This window comes from Ursus americanus, chromosome 3 (genome assembly GCF_024610735.1).
Source record: "Ursus americanus isolate L20-20 chromosome 3, mUrsAme1.1.p, whole genome shotgun sequence".
Taxonomy (NCBI): domain Eukaryota; kingdom Metazoa; phylum Chordata; class Mammalia; order Carnivora; family Ursidae; genus Ursus; species Ursus americanus.
The window spans coordinates 40,074,084-40,100,172 of NC_142129.1; the positions used below are offsets into that span (position 1 = coordinate 40,074,084).

Here is a 26,089-nt window from a genome sequence, read left to right on the forward strand (position 1 = left end):
TTGCTGTGACTGGAGAGATACTGTAAAAGAAACCACCACAGAAGTTACTGAGTGATTGAGCCAACATCCCTATGTAAACAAACACCTTCAGCTTCAGACCCAGAAGGAGCCTTTGCAGTAGGGACCAACCGGCAGACGTGGAGGGCATGGTCTTAAATTCCAAAATCAAGCTGTACAAAGCCCTCGTGGCCCCGCTCCTAATTTACCATAATTGTTTGCACAGAACTGTACATCCCATTTGATCACTAAGCAAATGCTGATTCTACTGTGCTTGGATAAGCAGTGCCTCTTTCTGCCACTTTCCAAATGTTATGGAATCAATAATAAGCCATGTTCATTTCTGCAAAACATTATTTTCTTTACATGGGGGATTTAGGGGCAAAGTAATCTTTATGTTTCTAAATCATTGACATTTTAAATTAATTCATTGAGTTTTGAGTTTTTGTGGGTTTTTTTTAAAGCACTATGTGGTGCTCAGGAAGCCTTCTAAAAGATTTAAAAAAAAAAAAAAAACCCACTTTTCTTCCCCCTCATCCCTGTTGGTTAAATATGCAAAATGCCTTCAGAGTCCTTTACCCCCTTCTCCCCAATCCCCACTCCCGACATCCCAGCAGAGTGGTCAAAGAGGACTTTATAGTTGGGATGATAAAGAGAAAGGGGTGAGTGGTAAGATGACAGTGTCACTGACAAAAACAGGAAAGATTTAGAGCCGGCAGAGAAGTTTGAAAATTTATGATCACAATTTTATATCCAGAAATTTCATTTTCTCTTTTCCTCTGTACCTGAACACTTGTTCCTAAGCCACCACTGCTGCCGATAGCAGAAAACATTTCATCTTACCCCTTCTGCGTTTGAATTGCCCCCCCCCCCTTTCAGGGTTCTCCTCCTCTTTCCTCTCTGAGGGTTGGTCTTAGTTCTGAGGAAGGGCTTATGTGCCCCTCTGCCATTTAAGTTCTCGGCCTCTGAGGGCGGGCCTCTGTCCGCAGCCCCCAGAGCTCCCGCACACGGGGTGTCCCCGCTGCTGCAGCTCCGGGGCTTATCTCAGCCACGTGATCTTCACCTTCACTCACCTGTGGCTCACGTCCGCCTTCCCGGGTCCTGCAGACGGAGCCGCTCTAGTGGGTCCCCCACTGGTTCCCAGATGCAGCTGCAGCCCCCTGCACTTTGTCCCCCACTTTTCACACCTTCTCCTCTCCTTAATTCCCCTACTTTTATTTTTAAATTATCGTAGAATTTAACCCCACCCTTAGCACAAATGGTAGGTTTCCGATCCTCTAAACTTTCACTACATCGACATTTGCCTTTTCTTCCTGGATTGTTCTGGGGTCACAACTCTGAAGAGAAACACCACAAAGACACTCTAGAGAGAGAGCCACAGCTCTCGGCAAAAATCACAAAGTGAGCAAAACCAAAAGAACTCAAGTTAACAGTATGCTCTTCTTCAGGAAGAATATGAACAAGTTTGGGGGAGGAGGGTGAAACTAGATCATGGATCAAATGTACTATGGGAAAGAGGAAAGAAAAGAATGTTACAAAGTATTAAGCGAGTAGAGGCGCCTTGGTGGCACAGCGGTTGAGCGTCTGCCTTCGGCTCAGGGCGTGATCCCGGCGTTATGGGATCGAGCCCCACGTCAGGCTCCTCTGCTGTGAGCCTGTTTCTTCCTCTCCCATTCCCCCTGCTTGTGTTCCCTCTCTTGCTGGCTGTCTCTATCTCTGTCGAATAAATAAATAAAATCTTAAAAAAAAAAAGTATTGAGTAAAATCCCTGTAAAGTTATGATGTGTCCATCTCTCTATTTATACAGCTATTTATATAACTCCGCCGTATGTGAATGAACTGCACGTGCCAATCAAAAGACAAGATCCAACTATATTCTGTCTCCTGGAGACAGTTTAGATTCAAAGACAAATAGGTGAAATGTAAGATAGTTGGAATAAATAAATTATTAGCAGACAAAATATACTTTAAGATAGGAAATAATCCTGGGGTGCCTGATTGGCTCAGTCAGTTGGGTGTACAACTCTTGATTTCTACTCAGGTCATGATCTCAGGGTCAGAGGATCAAACCCCACATCGGGCTCTGCACTGCGTGTGCAGCCTGCTTGGGATTCTCTCTCTCCCTCTCCCTCTGCCCCTCCCCTGCTCACGCTCGCTCTCTCTCTTTAAAAAAAAAAAAGATGAGAAGTAATCCTAAGACAAAGAAGTATCTTCCATAATGATAAAGAGGTCAATATATCAAGAAAGAAGTAACAATTGTTAATATACATACAATTAATAACAGAGCCCCCAAAAACAAAAATTTTAAAATTTAATTAAAAATTTAAAAAAAAAGTTGAACAATACAGTTGAAAAGGTCAGTGTTCCTCCCCCTGTAACTGATAGAACAAGGGGATAAAAAATAAATAAGGCTATAGAAGACCTGAACAACACTAACGACTAACTTGACCTGACATCTATAGAACACTCCATTCAGCTACAATAAGGTACACATATTTTTTAACTACACATGCCACAGTGTCCATTATAGACCGTATACTAGGCAATGAGACAAGTATCAATCCATTTTTAAAATCTGAAATCATACATTTTTCCAGTTAAATTAGAAATAAGAATAGGAAGAAATCTAGAAAAAAAAGTCCTATGTGTGCAAGTAAGATAATACACTTCTTTTAAAAAAATAGATAAAAGAGGAAATCGTAGGGAAATTAGAAAATAGTTTGGCTTAAATGAAAATGAAAATATATCAAATTTCATGGAATGTAGCTAAATCAGTGCTTGGAGGAAAATTTAAAACTTTAAACACTTATATTACAAGAAAAATCCAAAATTGGCAAAAATCCTTGACAAAATATTAACAAACTGAATCCAGCAACATATAAAATGAATTATACACCATGACCAAGTGGGATTTATCCTAGATATGCACAGTTGTTTTAACATCTGAAAATTAATGGAATATACCGAATTTGTAGAGTAGAGGCTATAACTACATTAGCATCTGAAAGAAATAGAAACATTATTTGACAAAATCTGTCCCCCATCCGTGTCAAAAACACTCAGTAAATATGAAATAAAAGGGAATTTCTTAACCTGATAAAGCACATCTATGAGAACCCTACTGCTAGCTTCATACTTAATGATGGAAGACTGAATGCTTTCCTCCTAAAATCAGGAACAGAGGAAGGATGTCTACTCTCACCACTTTCAATTTTTATTGAAAAGTCTTTTCAGTTGAATAAAGAAATAAAAATAATAGAAGCCTGCAAGTTGGAAAGGAATAAGTAAACCTGTCTTTATAAGTAAAACTGTCTTTATTTTCAGTGTGATCCTGAATCGAAAATCCTGAGGTATCTCCAATAAAATGACTATAATGAGTAGGGAAGTTTAATAAGATTGTAGGATTCAAGATTAATATAAAAACCAATTATATTTGTTTATATTAGCAACAAATTTTCAAGAATTGAAATTAAGGAAACAATTCCATTCACAATATAATAAAAAATACCTAGGAATAACTTTAACAAAAGGAATGCAATTACTCTACACTGAAAACTAGAAACCATTGCTGAGAGAAATGAAAGCATGCTTTACAGAAATGGAGAGAAGCATCATGCTAATGGATTGGAAGAGTCAGTGGTGTTAAGATAGCAGTACTCCCCAAATTGACCTATAGACTAAACACAATTCCAATCAAAATCCTAACTTCTTTTTTTTTTGGTAAGAATTGGCAAACTGACCCTAAAATTTAATGAAAATACAAAAAAACTAGCCAAAAATTTTGAAAACCACTGTTGGAGAAGTGACACTATCCATTTCCCTATTTCAAATCACGCACAATTATTAACTCAAAATTGATCATAGGTCTCAAGGGAAGAGCTAAAACTATGAAACTTCCAGAAGAAAATGTAGAAGAAGATCTTTGTGATCGTGGATTCACAGATTCTCAAATATGACACCAAAAGAGGTATACAAAAGGAAAAAATTTATAAATTACCCATTATTAAATTTAAACATTTTTGCTCTCCAGGAAATGTCATTAGAAAGTGAAAGGAATATTGTGAGATTTTATTGTGAATTATTATTTTACTTAATGTTATTGACAGTGTTCACTTTCAAGATCCCATATTTTTTTTTAAAGATTTTATTTATTTATTTGACAGAGATAGAGACAGCCAGCGAGAGAGGTAACACAAGCAGGGGGAGTGGGAGAGGAAGAAGCAGGCTCCCAGGGGAGAAGCCTGACGTGGGGCTGGATCCCAGAATGCCAGGATCACGCCCTGAGCCAAAGGCAGACGCTTAAGACTGAGCCACCCAGGTGCCCCATTAAAATCCCATATTTTAATATATTTCAGTGTGACTCTTAGACGCATATAGATTTCAAGGTTCAACTGATGTGGATTATTATCACTTAGCCAATGAGCAGTGGAATCTATGCTTGTTTAAAAGGCCTTAGATATGTTGTTTAACTTCTCTGAGCCTCATATTTCTCATCTGTAAAATGGGAAGTAACAATCACATGAGGAGGAGGATTAAATGAGACACAGTTTGCAAAAACAGTTTTGCAAAAACAAGAGAGCTGAAAAAAATGAAGGTATTCTAGGAAACGTCATTTCATGTTTTCGTAGAGCTTAGTAAGGTAAAGGGCAACTATTAAAAAGTTTATTCAATGAGAAATTATTTGATAAAATACAATCTATTGGGTTTTTTTTCCTAATTTTAAAAGAGTATGTAGCTTTCATAGAGATTTTAGAAAATAAGATTTTTAAAGAATAAAATCAACTGTGGGACGCCTGGGTGGCTAAGTTGTTTAAATGTCTGACTTTGGCTCAGGTCATGATCTCAGGGTCCTGGGATCCAGCCCTGCATTGAGCCCTGTGTCTGGATCTGTGCTCAGCAGGGAGTCTACTTGTCCCTCTGCCCCTCCCCCTTCTCATGCTTCCTCTTTCTCCGTCTCTCTCTCAAATAAATAAAATATTTTTTTTCAAAAAAGAATAAAATCAAACTGTAAACCCAAAACCCAGATGAACACTATTGATATTTTGCTATATTTCCTTTCAAAATTGTCTAGGTATGCATTTATGGATCTTGTTTATTACTTTCGGATCTTGTTTATTATTTTGTTTGATTTCTAAATCTGGATGGCTAAGAAAACAATCTAAAATCAAACACTTTTTTTTCAACAAAACATTTGTAAGAACTTTGGTAGTAGTAAGTCTTTGCTAGCATGTGGAAATTTTTCAAGTTAATAAGTAGGTTTGTACATAAACACTGTTGGGCATAGTCAAAGATCATCTAGTATTTCTGTATATCCAAAAGTCATCTATCTACCTATCTATCCCTCCATCCATCATCAGCCTATTCTTCTTTCTATTCATCCATCTGTCCATCCACCTACCCACCCACTCACCCATTCATCCATCTGTTTTTCTATCCATCTGTCTTCTATCTCTAAGTATCTATTTTAGAATTCAAATACAGAAGTGAAAGGAAAAAATGAAGCCATACATTTTCTGAAATACAATCTGATTAATGGTTTTAATGATAAGGTCTGACTTGCCATTTCGGATTATACAGAGGACATTTCTCATAAACTGATGAACTAATTCTGCAGCTCCAATTTTGACAACATATATGAAGTATGCATTAAGATAAAAGATTTTACTTAAAATATTATATAGGCAAAACTGTATTGAAAAGAACAATATTTCAACTTCCCAATTCTTTCTGAGTATATTAAGTTCTAACAAGCTCTCTCTAGGTGAGTTGTAATAGGTATAATTAAAAGAGGAGTCTTAGTAAAACTTTTTCATATTTTAGTATACTTCCCAGACATTGAGAAAAAGAAAGACTCCATTGATTAGGTAACAAATGTTTTTGCAAGTCAGGTGGTTTCTAGTTCTTCGCTTTCAACACAATTGAAGGGGCACTTAATGGAGTTGTCAGGTGATGGATCATTTGGAATAAATTCCAATGATAGATCACTTTAAGATTTCTGACATCTAACTTGGAGTAAAAGAATTGAGTGACATTGCTCTATCAAAAGTCCTGTTACTTAAGTAAACATGTTTTCTCAGCACCTACGTCTTTAAAAATGAAAAATAGGAACACATGTGATACTGAGCCTTGCCTGTTTACATCAGTAAATACTATTCTTCAGATATAAGTACTAATCAAAAAGGCCAATCATCTCATTAAGAAGTGCAATTCCAATAAAATTTTACTTTCATTACTTAGGAATTGTTTATCAAATTGACAATACATATTGCTTAGAAAAGTTAATTTTACTAATAATGAAAACTCTATCCAGAAGAATGTTTTAATACTTAGAGTTATAGTCACAGGAAATTAAAGTTTTCATTTAAATTTTATTCATATTTTAAGTGTTAAGAAGTATAACAGTGCAATCAATAAAATACTTTCAACTGTAAAAATATATTACATTGGGATAAAATTCTATAGTGGAAGAAAAATTCAAGGAAGTAGACTTTTTATTGAAATATGAATTCAAGGAGAGGGATTATCAACATAAATTTCTCACTGTGAAAGAAGAGTGTGAGCTTATATTTTTTTTCCATGGATGTGAGTAGGTATAAATCACTATAGTATTTAGATTCCTTTGGATACATGGAGAGTAATGTATGATTTCTACTATAATGTTTACAGTCTGCCTAGAGTTATACTCTTTGCAACTATTTAAATTGATATCCATTAATAAGACCTTAACATCCACTAAAATGTGGAAGGGGTACATAGCTTTTCAAATTTCCTTTAGGGGGTACAAAGCAAAAAATCTGAAACCATTGGTGTACATTCTAGACTCTAGAGCTTTTGGAGCCCATGCTCTGTGGTCCGCCCTTCAAGGCTCTTCAAGACAGGACCTCTTCCTATCTCTCACTCTGTCTTTCCCACAGACATTGGGACTTGGCCAACTCTTCTCTTTCTCACACCCAAGTCTTTAAAAATGCGACGCCTGTCTTCCTGAAGGCCTTTCCTGCCTTCTTCTGTTGCATGAGGTCCCCCATTGTCTAACACTCAACTCCTCCAGGAAACTGTCACCAGGGACTCAAGGCAGAGTTAGTTTCTTCTCTGTGCTTCCAAAGCATTAACAGTTCCCTGTACCATAGTGCTTATAGGCTGCCGGGACTAGACTGTCTTTCTATCATCCGGCTTCCCTCCTGGTCTGTGACTTCTTTTACTCATGTTTGTATCCTAAGCCTCTGAGCACGTAGCAGGTGCTCATAAGTATGCACTGAATTAATAACAGGATGGGATGGCTCCTGTCCTTGTACTCTCATTTCTTTATTATTAGCTTTTTATATATTTCTAAATTAGCCAAGCCAACCATCCTGCCTCTCTCAGCAGTTTGCTTATTTCTTCTCACCACCATTGCTTGCGCTCTGCTCAGCCTTGAATGCGCTCAGCCTCTCACCAGGAAATTGCCTTCTCTCATTGCCAAAGTTCTCGCGGAAGTTCGAAGTTTGGAACTCACCGAGCATTTTCTCATAAAGACGATGTTCTAGGTGATGGTCGGGTTAGGCCAGGGAGCCTAATCTGCCCAAATGGAGTGAAAATACCAGCTATCAGCAATCAATCAACCTTCAGCCGTAGAAAAGTAAACGCACTATTGATACTGCAATATGTTTCTCAAAGACCAGTTTCTATTTTAAAAAGAGTCACGGAGAATATGTCTTCGCCCTGTGGTCTCAGCAGTTGGAATAGAAACTGACAGGCATTTGTGAAATGCCGACTCTGCTAGACAGTGTGTGCACGGATCACTTAAGTCTCACAACGCCTTGGCCGGGTGTGTCCAATAGCCTGTACTGAGTAACAATCCACTCCACACTTCCACGACAGTCATTCGTTAGCTTACAATTCTGTGGGCTGGCAATTTGGGGCTGGGCACAGTTGGGGGGGTCCTCCCGCTGGTATCCCCTGAGTTCACTCCTGCTGATGTATTCAGCTGGTAGACGGTGGAACGACAGGGGCTGGATGATCTAGAATGGCCTCATTCACAAATGTAGTAGTTGGCAGGCTGTTGGCTGGGGCACCTTGATTTCCCTTCACGTGGCCTCTGCTGCAGGTTGGCTCAAGCTCACAGCTATGAAGTTCTAAGAGGGAAAAGTGGTAGCTGCAAGGCCTCTGGATGCTGGGAAGTAGGTTGCCCCTCCTCCTGGGAAGAAATGCAAAACCATCATGGCCATGCTTAGTGTACCACACACGTGGGCATTATTATTCCATTTGGTGGGTGCCAAAATCTGGGTTCAGAGAGGTTAACCATCCTGCCAAATACATCAGCTCACAGGATGTGAGTCCAGGTCTGTCTGACCCCCACATTCTTCTACTCTCTCCTGAAATGTAGCTTCTCCCTTCTCTTCCCTCCCTTCCATTCTCTTTTCCTCTCCTACCTACCTCTCCCTCCCTGGGGTGGGTGCTGCCATCTCTGGCTTAGTTACTAATAGCTGAGGAAAACTAGACGGAGAGTAGAATAATTGTGAGTGATTATTTTCATACCTTTCTTGCTTATTTCCCTTTCTTTTCACCAACAAGAGAAAGGCCTGGGATAATGTAAATGTGTAAAGCCGTGTCCTCTGCTCCCACCCAAGCAGAGAAATCTGAGGAGAACAGAATTGAGGGGCACTGTGGGGGCCGCTTGGGTGTACAAAGTTATGTGGGTCCAATAGGGATTCAGGGGCCCAAACCTAGGTGTGGCATGTCCCAAACCGTGCTCTGCCCCTCCCGGGGCCCAAACCAGGAACGAAGGAGTCCGTTTTGATTCTCACTTTTCCTCACACTTCTTTCCTTCACACATCACTTCATTAATAAATTGTATTGGGTGACCCTCCGCAATAGATGCCAGATCTGTTTTTCTCTGTCCCCCTGCCACTCGTTAGTCTCTGTGATCTACCGTCATCTCTCTCCGGGACCAAAATAGCCTCCTACTTCATCTCTCTGCTCCTACCTTTGTCCCCTAAGGTCCTCCCTCCCCATGACAGCCAGCATGATAATTTAAAGACATAGATCAGATAGCAGCAGCCCCTTTCAACAAAACCCAGCCATAGCTCCCCATCGCTCTCTGGAAAAATCCCTGGAAAAATCTACAAATCCCGTGAACCTGGCCTCTTCCTTTCCCTGCACCTCATCTTTCACCACTGGGTTCTGGAGCCAGGCTTTCCTAGTTTTACGCCATGAAGTGGGCACCCGCAGCCCCCACCTCTTACAGAACCTGTCCCAACTCCTCATGATCCTTTCCATTATATTAGCCATTTGTGTGTGTTCTACAGAGAAGCCTTCTTTATTGACTCTAGCTAAGGTTTATAACACCCCCATCCTCCTACCCTCTGCTAATTCACCCTGTTCTTTTTCGTCATAGCACCTAAAATTATTTTTAATTTTGTGTTTACTTGTTTACAATCACTTTTCTCTAATAGAGTATAATCTCTAAGAGGGTGGAAACTCTATCAGTTTGTTTTCAGCATGCACCCAGAGCCCAGCCATAATGCCTCCATCTAGAAGGAACTCAATACATACCCTGTTCCAGTCCAGGCTCCCCTGCTTACTAGCTACATATTTGGCAAGGTACCTAACCTCTCTGAGCTTCTGTCTGCTGGTCCGTAAAATGAGAGCAGTAATTCCTACGTCTAGGAGTGGTTGCAAAGTTTGATAATGTATGCAAAACACTTTGAAAACTATAGGGCAGGGGCACCTGGGTGGCTCAGTCGGGTAAGTGTCTGCCTTCAACTCAGTTCATGATCCCGGAAGCACCAGTGCCAAGTGCTTTCCAGGCTTTTCCATGAAGTGTGGGCTTCAGACAAATGGGAAATCTTTTAGCCTGCTCTCCACAGTGGCTGCATTTCCAGCCAGCACGGATATGATTATAATTAGACTTGCAAGAGTCCTGTTTCATTTCAAAAGGATTCTGAGTGTAGTCTGCAGCCTACCTGAGGTATGCATCCAGAAGCAGATCCCTGTGGCAGATGTTTTTATGTGGGCCCATTCACGTCTTTTCCTACAATATCAGGAGTGTCTGTTTCGATTACACTCATTAGTCTCAGAAGCCACGTGAGAAGAGATTTGCCATATGTGAGGTTTCAGATGGTGACCACTGAGCAAAATGCACAGCTCTCACTGGCTCTCATCACTTCCTAAATGAACAGTAGCTTGGACAAACTCACTTTAGCAGAGCCGGGCCTTTTATTAGCAGCCAAAGAATGGTCTGTAATGGGAGGAATTACTCTGCTCATGCATCTCTCCCAAGGAAAACATTCTTTAGCTTGTCAGGCCCATGGAACCTCTTATTAGAAACTACAGCGAAGTCAATTTCTCCATTCTTGCCAACTGAAGGATTCAGAACACACCTCACTGCAGACGCTAAATTAACAATCCAGCTGGAAGGGGAGTTGAGCCCACTGGAAATGGGCGGGGATGTCCAAGTGGGCAGGACTCAAAGCTGAGCCCAACCTGGGTGTTTACATAGTTCAAACCCCATTACCCACTTTTCTGCAGAGCCCTTTTGATCATAACTCTCCACTAAGGCAGAGTGAGGGTAACGGCAAGATCCACCCGATCTTCAGAGACAGTTGACTTTTTTTTTTTTTTTTGGCTCCTTTTTATCTAATGATTTCCAATTTTAGCAAGCGGTGCTAAGAAGCCACCAAAGTCATAAGAGTCCTTGATGGGATTCCTCCGAGTAGAAGAAAAACCCATATCTATAAGTACAAAGAAGCAGGTTGGTTTTGAGCAGCACTATTCGCTTTGCATTGATCCTTCCAAGCCCTGGTTAAAACAAAGGCACACTTGTATTTCAACTTCACGCTGGGTGAAGCCGTTCATTGATGAAATGCCAGATGAAGTGATTGTTATGCAAGATTTCAACCCAATCTCCACCGCCTTTTTTTTTTTTAAGATTTATTTATTTGAGAGAGAGAGTGCATGCGTGCACATGTGCAAGTGGGGGAGGGGCAGAGGGAGAAAGAGAGTCCCAAGCGGACTCCCTGCTGAGCTTGGAGCCATACTCGGGGCTCGATCCCATGACCCTGAGATCATGACCCAAGTCAAAGCCAACAGTCAAACGTTCACCTGTCTGAGCCACCCAGGTGCCCCTGCGCTGCCTTCTTTGATCCTGAGCTGCAAGTCATGACTATTTGCTACAGAGTGTGCTGTTTGACTCAACAGAGCACTGGTTGCTTCACACCACAGTGGGAAGTAAACCATGCCCTGTGCCTGGCAACAAGACAAAACAGAGTAAGCAACATTGTTGGGGAGAATGACCGAGTTGGAATACAGCTTCACGTGCACCCATTAAGCTTCTTCTATGCCATATGTGAGGTTTCAGATGGTGAACTGACAACTGCAGTGTCACTCCAGTGGTTCTCAATCAGCTTGCGTCAAGTCAGCAGACCTCTCTGTCCCCAGCTTCAAACCAGGCCCTACATCAGGCACTCAGAGTCAGAGTTAAGGCCCCATTCCCACCCTCCAGGAACTTATGGTCCAACTCTAAACTCTCAGAAATGAAGTTACAGAAGAGTAGGTAACTTGCTTCAAGTTGCACTCTTTGTAACTGACTGACCCAGCATTTGAACCCAAGCTTACTTTTTAATTCAAAGCCTTTCCCTTTTCAACGATACCACACTGTATCCTCTTACCACACTGCAATATAATTATTTATAATTGTTTTTCAGTTGCAGCTATTAAAATTTATTTGGCTTCACCTAACTTAGGTGATTGGCAGACGTAAACTAAGGTATCAAAGTATATTATAAATGTTGAATATATTCACATACGTTAAATATATCTTATATATTTAAAATAAAAATGAAATTGGTTTATCTCTGGGTGATTTAAATGATGTTTATCTCATTTACACTATTCTGTATTTTTTGTTTTCTAAACTGAGATTGCATTGCCTCTGTATTTTTGAAATGTTTTTAAAATAAAATATATATGAAAAAAATATATATGAAAATGCTTTTTAGACTTAAAGTACTAATAAGTATTAGCTACTAAATTCATTGCATGTAATAAAACCCTCAATGCATGGATTAGGTTAAAAGCACAGCTAATCAACCTTGATAGTTGATGTTGATAAATGCCCGGGTGCTCTCAGAACAGTAAGACTGGTTTTCAAGATCACACTATTTCAGATTAGGTAAGTTCAGCTTTGTCTAGCTTTATCTGCCTAGAAATGTTCAATTGTACTATCACATCTGTTATCAGCTACCTTCCCTCAAGGGGTCCTGGTAGAAATCTGGTTTTAATGATACTGCAAGTGAATTTGGGTTCCCAGCTCCTTGAGCAGATGGATAATAGCAAGCTTACTACTGGACCAGGCACCCTGGAACTTCTTCATTTGGGATATAAGCCTTCTTTTGGCTCCTTAGAAACCAACCTCTGCTAATAAATGCCACTCCTCTTATCTCAAGGAGACCTAACAATTTCCTCTCACAGACTTACTGATCTTTGGCCAACCAACCCTTTGTGTATAGAAGAAAGAGTCCCCTCCCTTTGGAAAAAGGAGGTTTGGGCTTCCCCAGGCATTCAGGAGATCAAGACTGGTGAAAGAATTTTCTAAGGAGTGTCAGCCTAGCATTTCTAGGCCTATACACTTATATATCAAGGTAGCTGAAGGAATATATTTCTGATTTAATCTGAGGTTCCTTCTAGACACTTATTATATTGGTACATGCTTTCAAGCAGAGTGCTTTACAGCTGGGAGGTAAAATGATATTTTACAATAGTGTTATGATTTCAAAGGCACATTCATCGCACTGTTATCTCCCTTAATCATTACAGCAGACCTATAGGAAACTTATTACCTACTTTGCAGTGAGGAGACCAAGTCTTAGAAAGCCTGGATGGTGAGTCCAAGATTCAAGGGCAGGACTCCATACCAGGTCTTCTGACTCCAAATGCTGAGCAATTTCCACCACTTTTCTAAAATTAAAAAACTGACCCTAGGTCACAGCTGAGCATGTATGGGGTGGGAATGATCCTATTCACAATGAAGCCATCTACTGCAAAAAGGAAGAAAAGGAGAGAGGAAAGCAGCCAATGTCTACTGAGCTTCTACTCTGTGCTGGCTGATTTATTTCTGCACCATCTTCTTTAAATGCCATGTCTTTCTCCCATGTGATCAAAATAGAAATAAACAAAGATTCAGTTACCTCCCCAAAGTCAAATAGCTTCCAAGTAGCAAAACTGAACTGACAACCAGTCTTTCTGATCCTCAAACACACCATCTTAGCACACTTCACACTTCATTACAACTCCCAGTGCCTTTATGCACATAGCTGATTTTAAAAGGCTTAGCAAACAAAAGTTCTGGGTTGTGGAAAGGCTGGTATTCCTAAGGACACACATGTATCCCTTACTTTCCCCTGGCCCTCCCGCATGGTTTTCTTTCTGACACCACTGATGTGTTCTTCTGCCCCCTCCCCTTGCAGCCTGTGTGGCGGTAGTATCCGTGATTGAACAGCTCGCTCAAGTACACAACTCCACGGTGGAGGCCTCGATGGAGAGACTCTGCAGCTACCTGCCAGGTAAATACAGAAAAGGTCATGCAGCTGTGGGTCTGCTTCTTCATTTGATTTTTGAGGCATCATGAGTGAATTTATACCCTACACCTGCTTATGGAGAAGAATGTGATTATTTATGTGAGTTGATATTCTTATGAGGCTCATAGAAATTAAAACAAGCACACACACAAAAACCACTCTAGGTAGTTTTGTTCTCCGACATTTATTTTCCATCATGGCAGGATGAGATTGCTGTGAACATTTAGGGAATAAAATGAAGAATGGCTAATTGTTGTTTCGTGTGTTACATTTACAAGGATTTGCCCAACTGGGGTTCATTGCCTTAAGTACCAAGAAGGTCAAAATAATTTAAAAAATGGATAATTTTCAATGATTTATGTTAATTTAACCACATGCACATTCCCAGACGCACCACAGCCCTACCAACACAGAGCTTTGTTTAGGCTGAGAAGACAACTGGTCTTAAAGCCCCAACTGGGAAAATAATCTGGGAACATTCCATGGATTTGAACAGGATCTCAAAAAAATCATCTTACCCATCCTCCAAAAAAAAAAAAAAAAAAAAGAGGAACTAATTGATGATTTAAACAAGCTGTGGGTGGGAGGAGTTAAGATGGCGGAGGAGTAGGAGGACCCTGAGCTCCTCTTGTCCCTCAAACACCGCTAGTTACCAAGTCATTCTGAACACCCAAGAAGTCGGAGGCCTGAGAGAACAAAACTGCAAGTCTGCAAGTAGAAACGCCACCACCTTTTGGAAGGTAGGAGGTGCGGAAATACTCTGGGGAGACAGAGCTGTGGAAACCGGGGCGGGGAGGGAGCCTGCTTGGGCAGGCTCCCGTGAAGTATTGGACGCAAAATCTGAACTTTTAAGTTCCCTACCGTGGGAGACGAGCCTGGATTAAAGGTATTCAGGTGGCCAAGAGGGGCAGAATCCCGGGAGTGACAGGGCGGTCTGAGAATCCCCTGGGTCGCAGGAAGAGTGTGGCACCAAGGTGCTGTTCTGTTCCCAGGCGTAGGAGCGGGAAGCCCGCAGAGAGCAGCGGGTCTTGGTGCCAGCTTTCTGCTATAAACTGTGAGCCGCCGCGGGGTCTGGGGACCGCTTTCCTGGGACCGGCAGGCAAGCATGGCGAGAACCTCCCCCAGGGGAACAGTGTGGTCCGAGGGGCGGGGGACCCTGAAATTTGGTTTTGAAATTTGGTTACCCGCCTGAGATAAAAAGGCTTGGACACAGGCAGGGTGAATGCAGGGTTCTGACAGAAACCGGGGACACAAATAGGGTGACTGATTGCTTTTCTGTGAGGACTCACAGAAGAGTAAGTGATGTGAACTTTCAGCTCTGAGGCTGGAGCAGGGTAGCGCCATATTCATCCCCCAATCAGCCCTAAAAGCCTGCAGGAAGCAAAATCAGCGCCACCTAGTGGAGGCTGGAGCCCCTACACCAAGCCTCCCCCCCCCCCCCCCCCCCCCCCCCCCCCCCCCCGCCCCGGGCCCTGGAGAGGTGTTTCACAGGGACAGGTTAGCCTGAGAATCAATGCAGCGGGCCTCCCACAGAAGACCAGCATAACCAGCTAGCTCCCACCAAGTTTATGGATCATAGAGTGCTGCAAAGGTTCAGCTCTAGGGGAGATAGATCGAGCTTCCTTTTTACTTTTATTCTTTAGTTCTTTTATTCTTATTATTTTTTATTTTCTTATATTTTCCAATTCCTTTTTTTAATGTTTTATTATTTTTTCAATGTTTGTACCTATACTTTTCATATATATATTCATATATATTTTTATATATTGATATATATATATATATATATATAGTCTACTTTCATTTTATTTTATTTTATTTTATTTTTTATTTTGGGATCTAGATTCTTTTAAGAAGCAGACCAAAGCACACCAGGATCTAGTTTGTTTTTTGGGGTTTTTTTTTGGTTTTGGTTTTGTTTTGTTTTCTGGTTTTGTGGTTTTGTCTTGTTTTTTATCTTTTTCTTTGTTTTTGTTTATTTTGTTTTTGTAGTTATTTTTTCTCTTTCCTCTTTTCTGGACAAAATGACGAGATGGAGGAATTCACCCCAAAAGAAAGAACATGAGGTATAACTCATTGCCAGGGATTTAATCAATACAGATATAAATAAGATGTCTGAACTAGAATTTAAAACAATGATTATAATGATACTACCTGGATTTTGAACAAAGCATAGAAGACACTAGAGAATCCCTTACTACAGAGATAAAATAACTAAAATCTAGTCAGACTGAAATTAAAAATGCTACGACAAAGATGCAAACACAAATAGAGGCCATAAAAATGAGGATGGGCAAAGCAGAGGAGTGAATCAGTGATATAGAAGATAAAATTATGGAAAATAAGCCAACAAGAAGAGAGAAAGAAAGGTAATGGACCACGAAGGTAGATTTAGAGAATTAAGTGACTAGGTAAAACGTAATGACATTTGTATCATGGGAGTCCCAGATGATGAAAAGAGAGATAAAGGGGCAGAAGGTTTATTTGAATGAATTGTAGCTGAAAACTTCTCTAATCTGGGGAAGGACACAGACATCAAAATCCAAGAGGCACAGAGAACTCCCATTAAATTCAAAAAAGCCAGCCAGCACCAATGCATATCATAGTCAAATTGACAAAATACACAGACAAGGGAAAAATCCTGAAAGCAACAAGGGAAAAAGGTCCTTAATCTCTAAGGGAAGAAGACAGATCAAGTTCCCACAGAGACTTGGTGGGCCAGAAAGGGATGGAAGGAAATATTCAACATGCTGGGTGGGAAAAATATGCAGCCAAGAATCCTTTATCCAGCAAGGCTGTCATTCAGAATAGAAGGAGAGATAAAGAGTTTTCCAGACAAACAAAAACTAAAGGAGTTCATGACCACTATACCAGTCCTGCAAAAAATTTTAAGGGCGACTCTTTGAGTTGAGGAAAAAAAGGCCAAAAGCAACAAAGACTAGAAAGGACCAGACAGAATCACCAGAAACGCTAACTCTACAGGTTACACAATGGCACTAAATTCATATCTCTCAATAATCACTCTGAATGTACTTGGACCAGATCCTCCAATCAAAAGACATAGGGTATCAGAATGGATGAAAAAACAAGATCCATCTACATGCTGCCTACAAGAGACGCATTTTAGACCTGCAGATTGAAAGTGAGGGGATGGAAAACCATCTATCATGCTAATGGATGTCAAAACAAAGCCAGTGTAGCCATATTTATATCAGCAAACTAGATTTTAAAATAAAGACTGTAATAAGAGATGAAGACAGGCATTATATCATAATTAATGGGTCTGTCCATCAGAAAGATCTAACAATTGTAAATATTTATGACCCCAACTTGGGAGCACTCAAACATATAAACAAATTAATAATAAACGTGAAGAAACTCATTGATAATCATATAATAATATTAGGGGACTTTAACATCACACAGTAATGGATAGATCATCTAAGCAGAAAAATCAATAAAGAAACAGTGGCTTTGAATGATACATTGGACTAGATGGACTTAATAGGTATATTCAGAACATTTCATACTAAAGCAGCAGAATACATATTCTTCTCGAGTGTGTATGGAACATTCTCCAGAATAAATCACGTACTGGGTCACAAATCAGCTCTCAACAACTATAAAAAGATTGAGATCATACCATGCATATTTTCAGACCACAATGCAATGAAACTGAAAGTCATCCACAAGAAAAAATTTGGAAAGACTTCAAATACATGGAGCTTAAAGAACACCTACTAAAGAATGAATGGATTAATGAGGAAACTAAAGAATTTTAAAAATACATGGAAGCAAATGAAAATGAGAGCATGACAGCCCAAAACCTTTGGGATGCAGCGAAAGCAGTCCTAAGAGGGAAGTATATTGCAGTACAGGCCTACTCAAGAAGCAAGAAAATTCTCAAATACACAAGCTAAACTAGCTCCTAAAGGAGCTAGAAAAGGAAGCGCAAATAAAGCCTAAAGCCAGCAAAAAGGAAATAATAAAGATTAGAGCAGAAATAAATGGTATAGAAACAAACCCCAGCAGAATGGATTAATGAAACTAAGAGCTGGTTCTTCAAAAGAATTAATAGAATTGATAAACCCTTAGCCAGACTTATCAAAAAGAAAAGAGAAAGATAAAATCACAAATGATAAAGGAGAGATCACAACACCACAGAAATACAAACAATTATAAGAGAATCCTGTGAAAAATTATATGCCAACAAACTGGGCAACCTGGAGAAAATGGACAAATTCCTAGAAACTTACAAACTACCAAAACTAAAACAGGAAGAAATGGAAAATGTCAACAGACCCATAACCAGGAAAGAAACTGAATCAGTAATCAAAAATCTCCCAAAAAAACAAAAGTCCTAGGCTGGATGGTTTCCCAGGGGAATTCTACCAAAAATTTAAAGAATAGTTAATACCTATTCTTCGCAAACTTCTAAAAAATGGAGATGGAAGGAGAACTTCCAAGCTCATTCTACAAAGTCAGCATTACCTTGATTCCAAAACCAGACAAAGACCCCACTAAAAAGGAGAATTACAGGCCAATATCCCCGATGAACATGGATGCAAAAATTCTCAAAATACTAGCAAATAAAATTCAACAGTACATTAAAAGCATTATTCACCACAATCAAGTGGAATTTATTCCTCAGCTGCAGGGGTGGTTTAATATTTGCAAATAAATGAACTTGATACACTGTATTAATGAAAGAAAGGAAAAGAACCATATGATCCTGTCAATAGATGCAAAAAAAGCTTTTGACAAAATACAGCATCCTTTCCTGATTAAAAAAAAAAACAACAACAAAGTAGGGGTAGATGAAACATACCTTCATATCATATATGAAAGACCCACGGCTAACATTATCCTCAATGGGGAGAAACAGGGTCTTTCCCCTATGGTCAGGACAAGACAAGGATGTCCACTCTCACCATTACTATTTAACATAGTACTGGAAGTTTTAGCCTCAGCAATCAGATAACAAAAAGAAACAAAAGGCATCCAAATGGGCAAGGAAGAAGTCAAACTTTCACTATTTGCAGACAACATGATACTCTATGTAGGAAATCTGAAAGACTCCACCAAAAAATGCTAGAACTCATACATGAATTCAGCAAAGTCACAGGATATAAAATCAGTGTGCAAAAATCTATTGCATTTCTATACACCAATAATGAAGCAGCAGAAGAAGAAATCAAGGAATCAGTTCCATTTGCAATTGCAGCAAAAACCATAAGATACCTAGGAATAAATCTGACTAGATAAGTAAACAATCTATACTCTGAAAACTATAGAACACTTATGAAAGAAATTGAAGAGGACACAGAGAAATGGAAAAGCATTCCATGCTCATGGATCAGAAGAACAAACATCATTAAAATGTCTACACTACCCAAAGCAGTCTACACATTTAATGCAAGCCCTATCAAAATACCACCAGCATTTTTCACAGAGAACAACAAACTCCTAAAATTTGGATGGAACCACAAAAGACCCCAAACAGCCAAAGCAATTCTGAAAAAGAAAAACAGAACTGGAGGCATCACAACTCTGGATTTCAAGCTATACTACAAAGCTGTAGTCATCAAGATAGTATGGCGCTGGCACAAAAACTAGACACATGGATCAATGGGACAGAATAGAGAACCCAGAAATGACCCTCAACTCTGGTCAACTAATCTTTGACAAAGCAGGAAAGAATATCCAATGGAAAAAAGATGGTCTTTTCAACAAATGATGTTGGAAAACTTGGACAGCAACATGCGGAATGAAACTGGATCACTTTCTTACACCATACACAAAAATAAATTCAAAGTGGATGAAAGACCTTAATGTGAGATAGGAAATCATCAAAATCCTAGAGGAGAACAGAGGCAGCAACCTCTTTGACCTCGGCTATAGCAATTTCTTACTAGAAACATCACCACAAGGAAGGGAAACAAAAGAAAAGTAAACTATTGGGACTTCATCAAGATAAAAAGCTTCTGCACGGCAAAGGAAACAGCAAAACTAAAAGGCAGCCTATGGAATGGGAGAAGATACTTGCAAATGACACATCTGATAAGGTTTAGTATCCAGAATCTATAAAGAACTTATCAAACTCAATACCTAAAAAACAAATAACCCAGTTAAGAAATGGGCAGAAGACATGAATAGACACTTTTCCAAAAAAGACAACCAGATAGCTAACAGACTCATGAAAAGATGCTCAACATCACTCGTCATCAGAGAAATACAAATCAAAACCATGATGACATACCATCTCACACCTCTCAGGATGACTAAAATTAATAACACAAGAAACAACAGATGTTGGCGAGGATGCAGAGAAAGGGGAACCCTCTTGCACTGTTGGTGGGAATGCAAACTGGTATAGCCACTCTGGAGAACAGTATGGAGATTCCTCAAAATGTTAAAAATAGAATTACCCTATGATCCAGCAATTGCACTACTAGGTATTTACCCAAAGGATACACAAATTCAGATTCAGAGGGATACATGCACCCCAACGTTTATAGCAGCATTATCAACAATAGCCAAACTATGGAGAGAGCCCAAATATCCATCAACTGATGAATGGATAAAGAAGATGTGGTATACATACACAACGGAATACTCCTCAGCCATCAAAAGAGTGAAATCTTGCCATTTGCAATGACATGGATAGAGCTAGAGTATATTATGCTAAGTGAAATAAGTCAGAGAAAGACAAAATACAATATGATCTCACTCACTATGTGGAATTTAAGAAAGAAAACATGAATATATGGGAAGGGGGAAAAGAAAAAAAGGAGAGAGGGAAACAAGCAATAGAGACTCTTGATAAGAGAACAAACTAAGGGGTGATGGAGGAAGGTGGGTAGGGGGTGGGATAGATGGGCAATGGGTATTAAGAAGGGCACTTGGTATGATGAGCATTCATTGTATTTAAGTGATGAATCACTGAATTCTACTCCAAAAATCAGCATGCATTGTATGTTAACTACCTAAAATTTAAATTAAAAAAAGGAATAGAAAGCATACTTAGCAAATTTACAGATTTGGGTGGAATAGGTATTATGTTTGATGATTAAATCATAATTTAAAATTATCTCCATGTTCTAGAATGATTAAAAATGATTACAAAAAAAAAAAAAAAACAAGTTCTGTATTTCTCTTTCAATCTCAACAAAATTGAGAAAATACTGATTCTGTTTCCCCTGTAGAATACTATTAGGTCAACAGTCACATTGGGTAAACTTCTTTGAGAGTCAAATTGTCATTCATTTAATGTTAAGAAACAAATTCATCAAGGATGAATTTTTTTCAAAGTAAGGAAGCTAGGCTAATGGCGGTTGTGTCTTAGATTTACATAGCACGCTGTGCCAACAGCACCAAAGCATTTCTGGAGGATTTATTGCATTCAGTCACAATATGTATTCACGAGCTAAATTTCTTGGAATTCAAACTAAAGACCAAGAGAGAATAATACACAAACACGTGTTTACAATGTCCCAGATTGACCATTGCTAACGTTTTGACATATTTACATCATCTTTCTTTTATGGAATTAGAATGTGGCAGATAAACTTGAAACACCCTTTGGCTTCCCCTTACCCCCAGTTCCATTCTCCTCCCATCTCCTTAGAGGGAACCACTCATATGAACTTGATGGGTATTGTTCTTGTCAAGGTTTATACTTTCACTTGCATGAATCTATAAACAATGTATGGTATTGTTCAATGGGTAATTTTTTAACCTGTTTTTGGTAGAACAAAACAAAGGTAGAAAGCCACACAGAACAAATGCATAGCTTTATCAGTTATTAAAAGGTGACTTACCTGGTAAACATAGCCCAGGTCAAGAAGGAACAGATAGGTAGCTACTCCAGAAGCCCCATCCCATCATAAATCACTTCTTTTGCCTAAAGGAACAACATCTTGAATTTTACTGTACCCTTTTTTTTTGCATTGCTTTATAGTTTTGTCATCCACGTGAGCATTCCCTGCACTATAGTCTTGCCTAGTTTAAAATTTGTGGTATGTCTTTTAAGTCTATTTTAATCTACAAGCTTTCTTTCCATCCCTTTCTTTGCCATGTAATTTAATTGTGGGATTTGCCCTGTAGAGTTTCCCACAGTCTGGATTTTGTGGATTGCTTTCCTGTGGTGTGTTTGAGTATGTTGCTCTGTGTTCTGTATTTCCTGTAAATTTGGAGCTAGATCCAGAGGCTTGATCGGACTCCAGTTTGATTTCTTTGGCAAGACTGTAAGTGGTGAGGTTTTCTCTCATTGGGAGGCAATTAAATGTGGTTTTCTCTTTTTTCTTTTTGTGATATGAGTAGCTGTTGATGCTCAATAACCAGATCTGTTAGTTCACTGGGAGTTGCAAAATGGTGCTATTCTAATATGTCATTTATATGATATTTAGCGGTGGAAATGAGTCAGAGACACTTTCCCTCATCCTCATATTTTAGACATGTTTTCCCCACAGTCACTCATGGTATTGTTCATAGTAGGAAAGGCCAGATACATGCCTGATTCCTTTGCTCTACTTGCCAGTTTTCAAATAATTCATTGCCTTTCTATGATCATCCCATAGTAGTCAATCACTTTTCTTTAAAATATCATTATGAACTCTTGAATTTATACATATTTCATGAGTTTTGGTCTATTTCAATTACTGTCCTTTTGTAACTCAAATTGTCTCATGTTTGACCACTGGGAACTTCTTCAGGTTGGCTCCTGAGTCCTTTTGACACAAGCCTAAGTAACCTTTGATAGCTTCCTCGCTAACTGATATGGCAAGATGTTCCAGCCCTGTCTTGTACATTTCCAGCCAAGCTTGAAATCAATCATTTCTCTCAAAAGCTCTGATTTCCGTTAGTGAAATAGTATTTTAAGACCACAATCTGGGTGCGTAGAAATGTTCATTGCTACTGAGTTGGTCATTCTTTCTAGGCCTCTTCAGTAGACAATGCTAGAAAAAATACATATATTTACATATACATATATTTACCTATATTACATATAATTTTAAGACAAAATGTCTAATGAGTTCATACTGACACTTCAAATTCAGGACTACAGGATTTTTCCCCCCACAGGATTTTCATCTTAATCTCCTCTCTATCATATCTTTATCTCCTTCTTTCCACACTTGAAGTCCTAATTCTCAAGGACAAAGTGATAAAATATCCCACAATTACTCATTCACCTATCCCTCATTACACATATAACAGTCTCAGAATATCAATCCTAGTACTGCTACCATTAATATACTTTATAATCACAGAGAGCAGTTAAAATTGTTTTTTGCGTATACTTTTCCCATTTCTCCACCCTTTATAATCATTGTACTATATGACCTGAGCATACAGCTATTACGTACAATACCCATTCCCTGCCCACCCTCACTTTGGCTCAATCCCATCAGCAACTATTTGATCGATGTTCACCATCAGCCCTTATGAGAATGCCTCTCTAGTTGAGTTGCTGTCTAAAGCTCATTCCTCAGGAAGGGCTCACGGGAACAATATTCCCTGAATTCTTGCATGTCAATAGCAAACTGTGCCCTTTACACTTGAAAGTCAGTTGTTTTTCTAAAGGGTATATAAATCCTTGGCACACAGTTTCTTTCCCTAAGTATCTTAAATGTGTCTTTAAAAAAACTTATAATCTAATTCCCTTTTTCTTGTAAGTCACTTGCTATTTTCGCCTAGAAATTCAAAGATTTCTTTTTCCTCTTCTTCAGTCATTTAACTAGAATGTGTCTTGGTATTAGTTGTATGTTGATGTCAGGCATGCAGTATGCTCTCAAGTGCATTTGGTTTTTTAATAATTTCGGGAAAGTTGTTTACTTGTTCAGTTTCCTTGATTTGGTTTTCTTTTTCAGGGATTTCTAATATCCATATTTTGAATCTTCTTTGCCTCACCTCAGTATGTTGCCTCTCTCTGGAATACTTTCTATCCCTTTATTTTTTATCTTGAAAGTTTTTCTCTTTTTCACGTTGTATTTTTCTTAAGACTTTATTCAGTTCTTGTGTTCACTCTAATTTAGACTTCATTTCTCTTACAATCTTGTATTCTTCCCTGAGTTCTTTTAGTCCATGTCTGAGTTATTCTAATTCTGACTTCTGTTGTTCTTTCATGACTTATAGCATTTTATTAATGCTTCTTAGCTCATTTCGAAATACTATGTTATGTTTTAATCCTTTTTTGGGCTTGATTTTCTGGCATGCTTTTGCTCTCTATAGGGATGTGATTCTGTTCCTTATTCTTTTTTTTTTTTCTTATAATAACTTTGTATGGGAGTTGACCTAGATACATTTCTGTTGCTCATTTTTATGTGAAATTAGTTTTCCAAAACTCTTAAAAAGAGAAGTGGTTCAGGGTACTTTTCTAAATGCACAGAACTTTTTCTGTTGTTCTTCTGTAGTGTTAACACGCACACACGCGCGCACACACACACACACACACACACACACACACACACAGCAGCCTGCTTTCTGAGAGAGTTTCTGACCGTTCCCCTGCACACTTTTATCTGGATTTTGCTCTTTCCTTTGCTTCTGTCCAGCTCAGTGTTGTTTCCAAACCCAGCAGTTCCTCCTCAGTGTGTACGCTGTTCTGGGGGGGAGCTCTGGCAGGTCAGTTTCTACAATCTGTAGATGCCTGGACAGGCCAGCCCCTTAGTCCTTCTGCCTTGAGCCCCTTGCACTCATCTGCTGTCAGAGTGGGCAAAACCCCTCCCGGTGTCACCTGCTGTTCTTTCATTGGCCTGCCATACTTTCTAGGTAATACCTATAGGCTACCTGGGGATTCACCTATTCTCAGGTTTCTCTGGCATTCCATTGCTTCCCTTTACTTTCTTCCACGTGGACATTAATAACCCACAAATCTTATAGCTGTGAGTGGTTTATCCTTGCCTAAATGGGTTTTGGGGTTCGTGGAGATACCTACTCTTGTTATAACAATTGTCCATGGGTTTTGGGTTTTTCTATCCAGGAGCTTTCCACCGCCACCCCCCCCCCCACCACCACTTAGGTAGAAATTCAAAGAAATTCCAAAACTCTACTGCCTCCAACATCATCTTTCCAGAATCCTCCCCATGTGGGATTTTACTTTCATATTAATGTCTACTATATGCATAGCTCTGCAACTTCTGTTTTTCACTCAGCAATATGTTTTTGAGATCTATAGATCTATGTTAAGACATAGAGACTTAGGTCAAGCCTCTTAATTACTCTACAGTTCTTCACCACATAAATGTCCCATATTTTACTGACCCATCCCCCTATTCCTGGACATTCATAATCTATTATAAACCTTGCTTTGTCTTTTCACATCTCTGAATTAAAGAAGAGAAAAATATTACCATTTCACAAAAAGGAAAAAAGTGAAAAATAGTCATAATTATCATTAAGACTTGTTTTGATTGGTTGTCATTTCCATGTAACAGACCACACTCACACATATCACCATTTGTACCTGGTGTTTGATTTTCTCTTTTTAGGCAAAGTTGTATTTTTTTTATTATAATAATATTTTTTTATTATATTATGTTAGTCACCATACAGTACATCCCTGGTTTTTGATGCAAAGTTCGATGATTCATTAGTTGCATATAACACCTAGTGCACCATGCAATACGTGCCCTCCTTACTACCCATCACCGGCCTATCCCATTCCCCCACCCTCCTCCCCTCTGAAGCCCTCAGATTGTTTCTCAGAGTCCATAGTATTGTTCAAAGATGAAAGGCTCGGTAAAAATCTTCCTTCCTAGATGACCCTGCCCTAATGTCCTAGAATGTTGTAACACAGCATGGACCAAGATTCCTGGTCTTCAGTGTCCGGTCTGGGCTCCTGCTAACTCAGCACAGGACATTTCAGAGTCTTCTGAGGTAAATGAGAGGCTGAAATTCAGATTCTGGTAAAATAAAAGTTGGTAAAAAAAAAGTTGACACTTTACCAAGGGAAGCAAAGTAGGTATTTCAGTTTTCCGCAGTGGGTTACCTTTCAGTTGAAGGAATTTCAAAGGATTAAGAATGCTGCTTGGGGTTATTTTCGTTTTATGAATTAATGCTTTACCTCTGGATAGAAATAAGGTATTCAGTGCTCTTTCATTGTAATGCCGGTGGGCATTACTGTTTCCATGTTATGGATGTGGAACCCAGCATGCCGAATGGCCATGCAGATTGTAGAGGGTGGCAAAGATAGTCAGTCTCCTAGCTCAGGATTTCTCCTTCTTGAAATCAGAATAGGCCTGAACCATAGTGCCTAATTGCACCCAGTATTGCCTCCTGTCTGGTGAGCCAGGAGAATGGGGGACAGAGGAAGTGAAATTATGGACTTCAACACACAGGTATGATTTTAAAAATTATTTTTAAATTGTTTTGCTTTTACCTCCAAAGCAAAACAAGTTCAGAAAACATAACCTTAGCAGACTGAAAGCATGTAAGCAACATTCTTGAGAATAATCACTCAATAAATCACATTGGCCTTTCCTTGCCTGGGAAAATGATTTCTTTTTTCTTTTCTTTTTTTTTTTTAATTCTGCAAA

At 39.3% G+C, this 26,089-nt stretch overlaps 1 protein-coding gene across 3 annotated transcripts in view; it reads left to right on the top strand.

Annotated features, from left to right (window-relative positions):
• Window positions 1-26,089, top strand: part of AOAH (acyloxyacyl hydrolase) — a 250,760-nt gene that overhangs the window by 75,543 nt on the left and 149,128 nt on the right. For 2 of the 3 annotated variants that reach the window (XM_045792859.2, XM_045792860.2), the window contains exon 2: window positions 13,440-13,535. In XM_045792859.2, the coding sequence (XP_045648815.1) occupies window positions 13,440-13,535 (96 nt within the window). Of the gene's footprint in view, window positions 1-13,439; window positions 13,536-14,090; window positions 14,291-26,089 lie in introns of those variants that run through there. The other variant, XM_087860902.1, reaches the window with a different exon arrangement.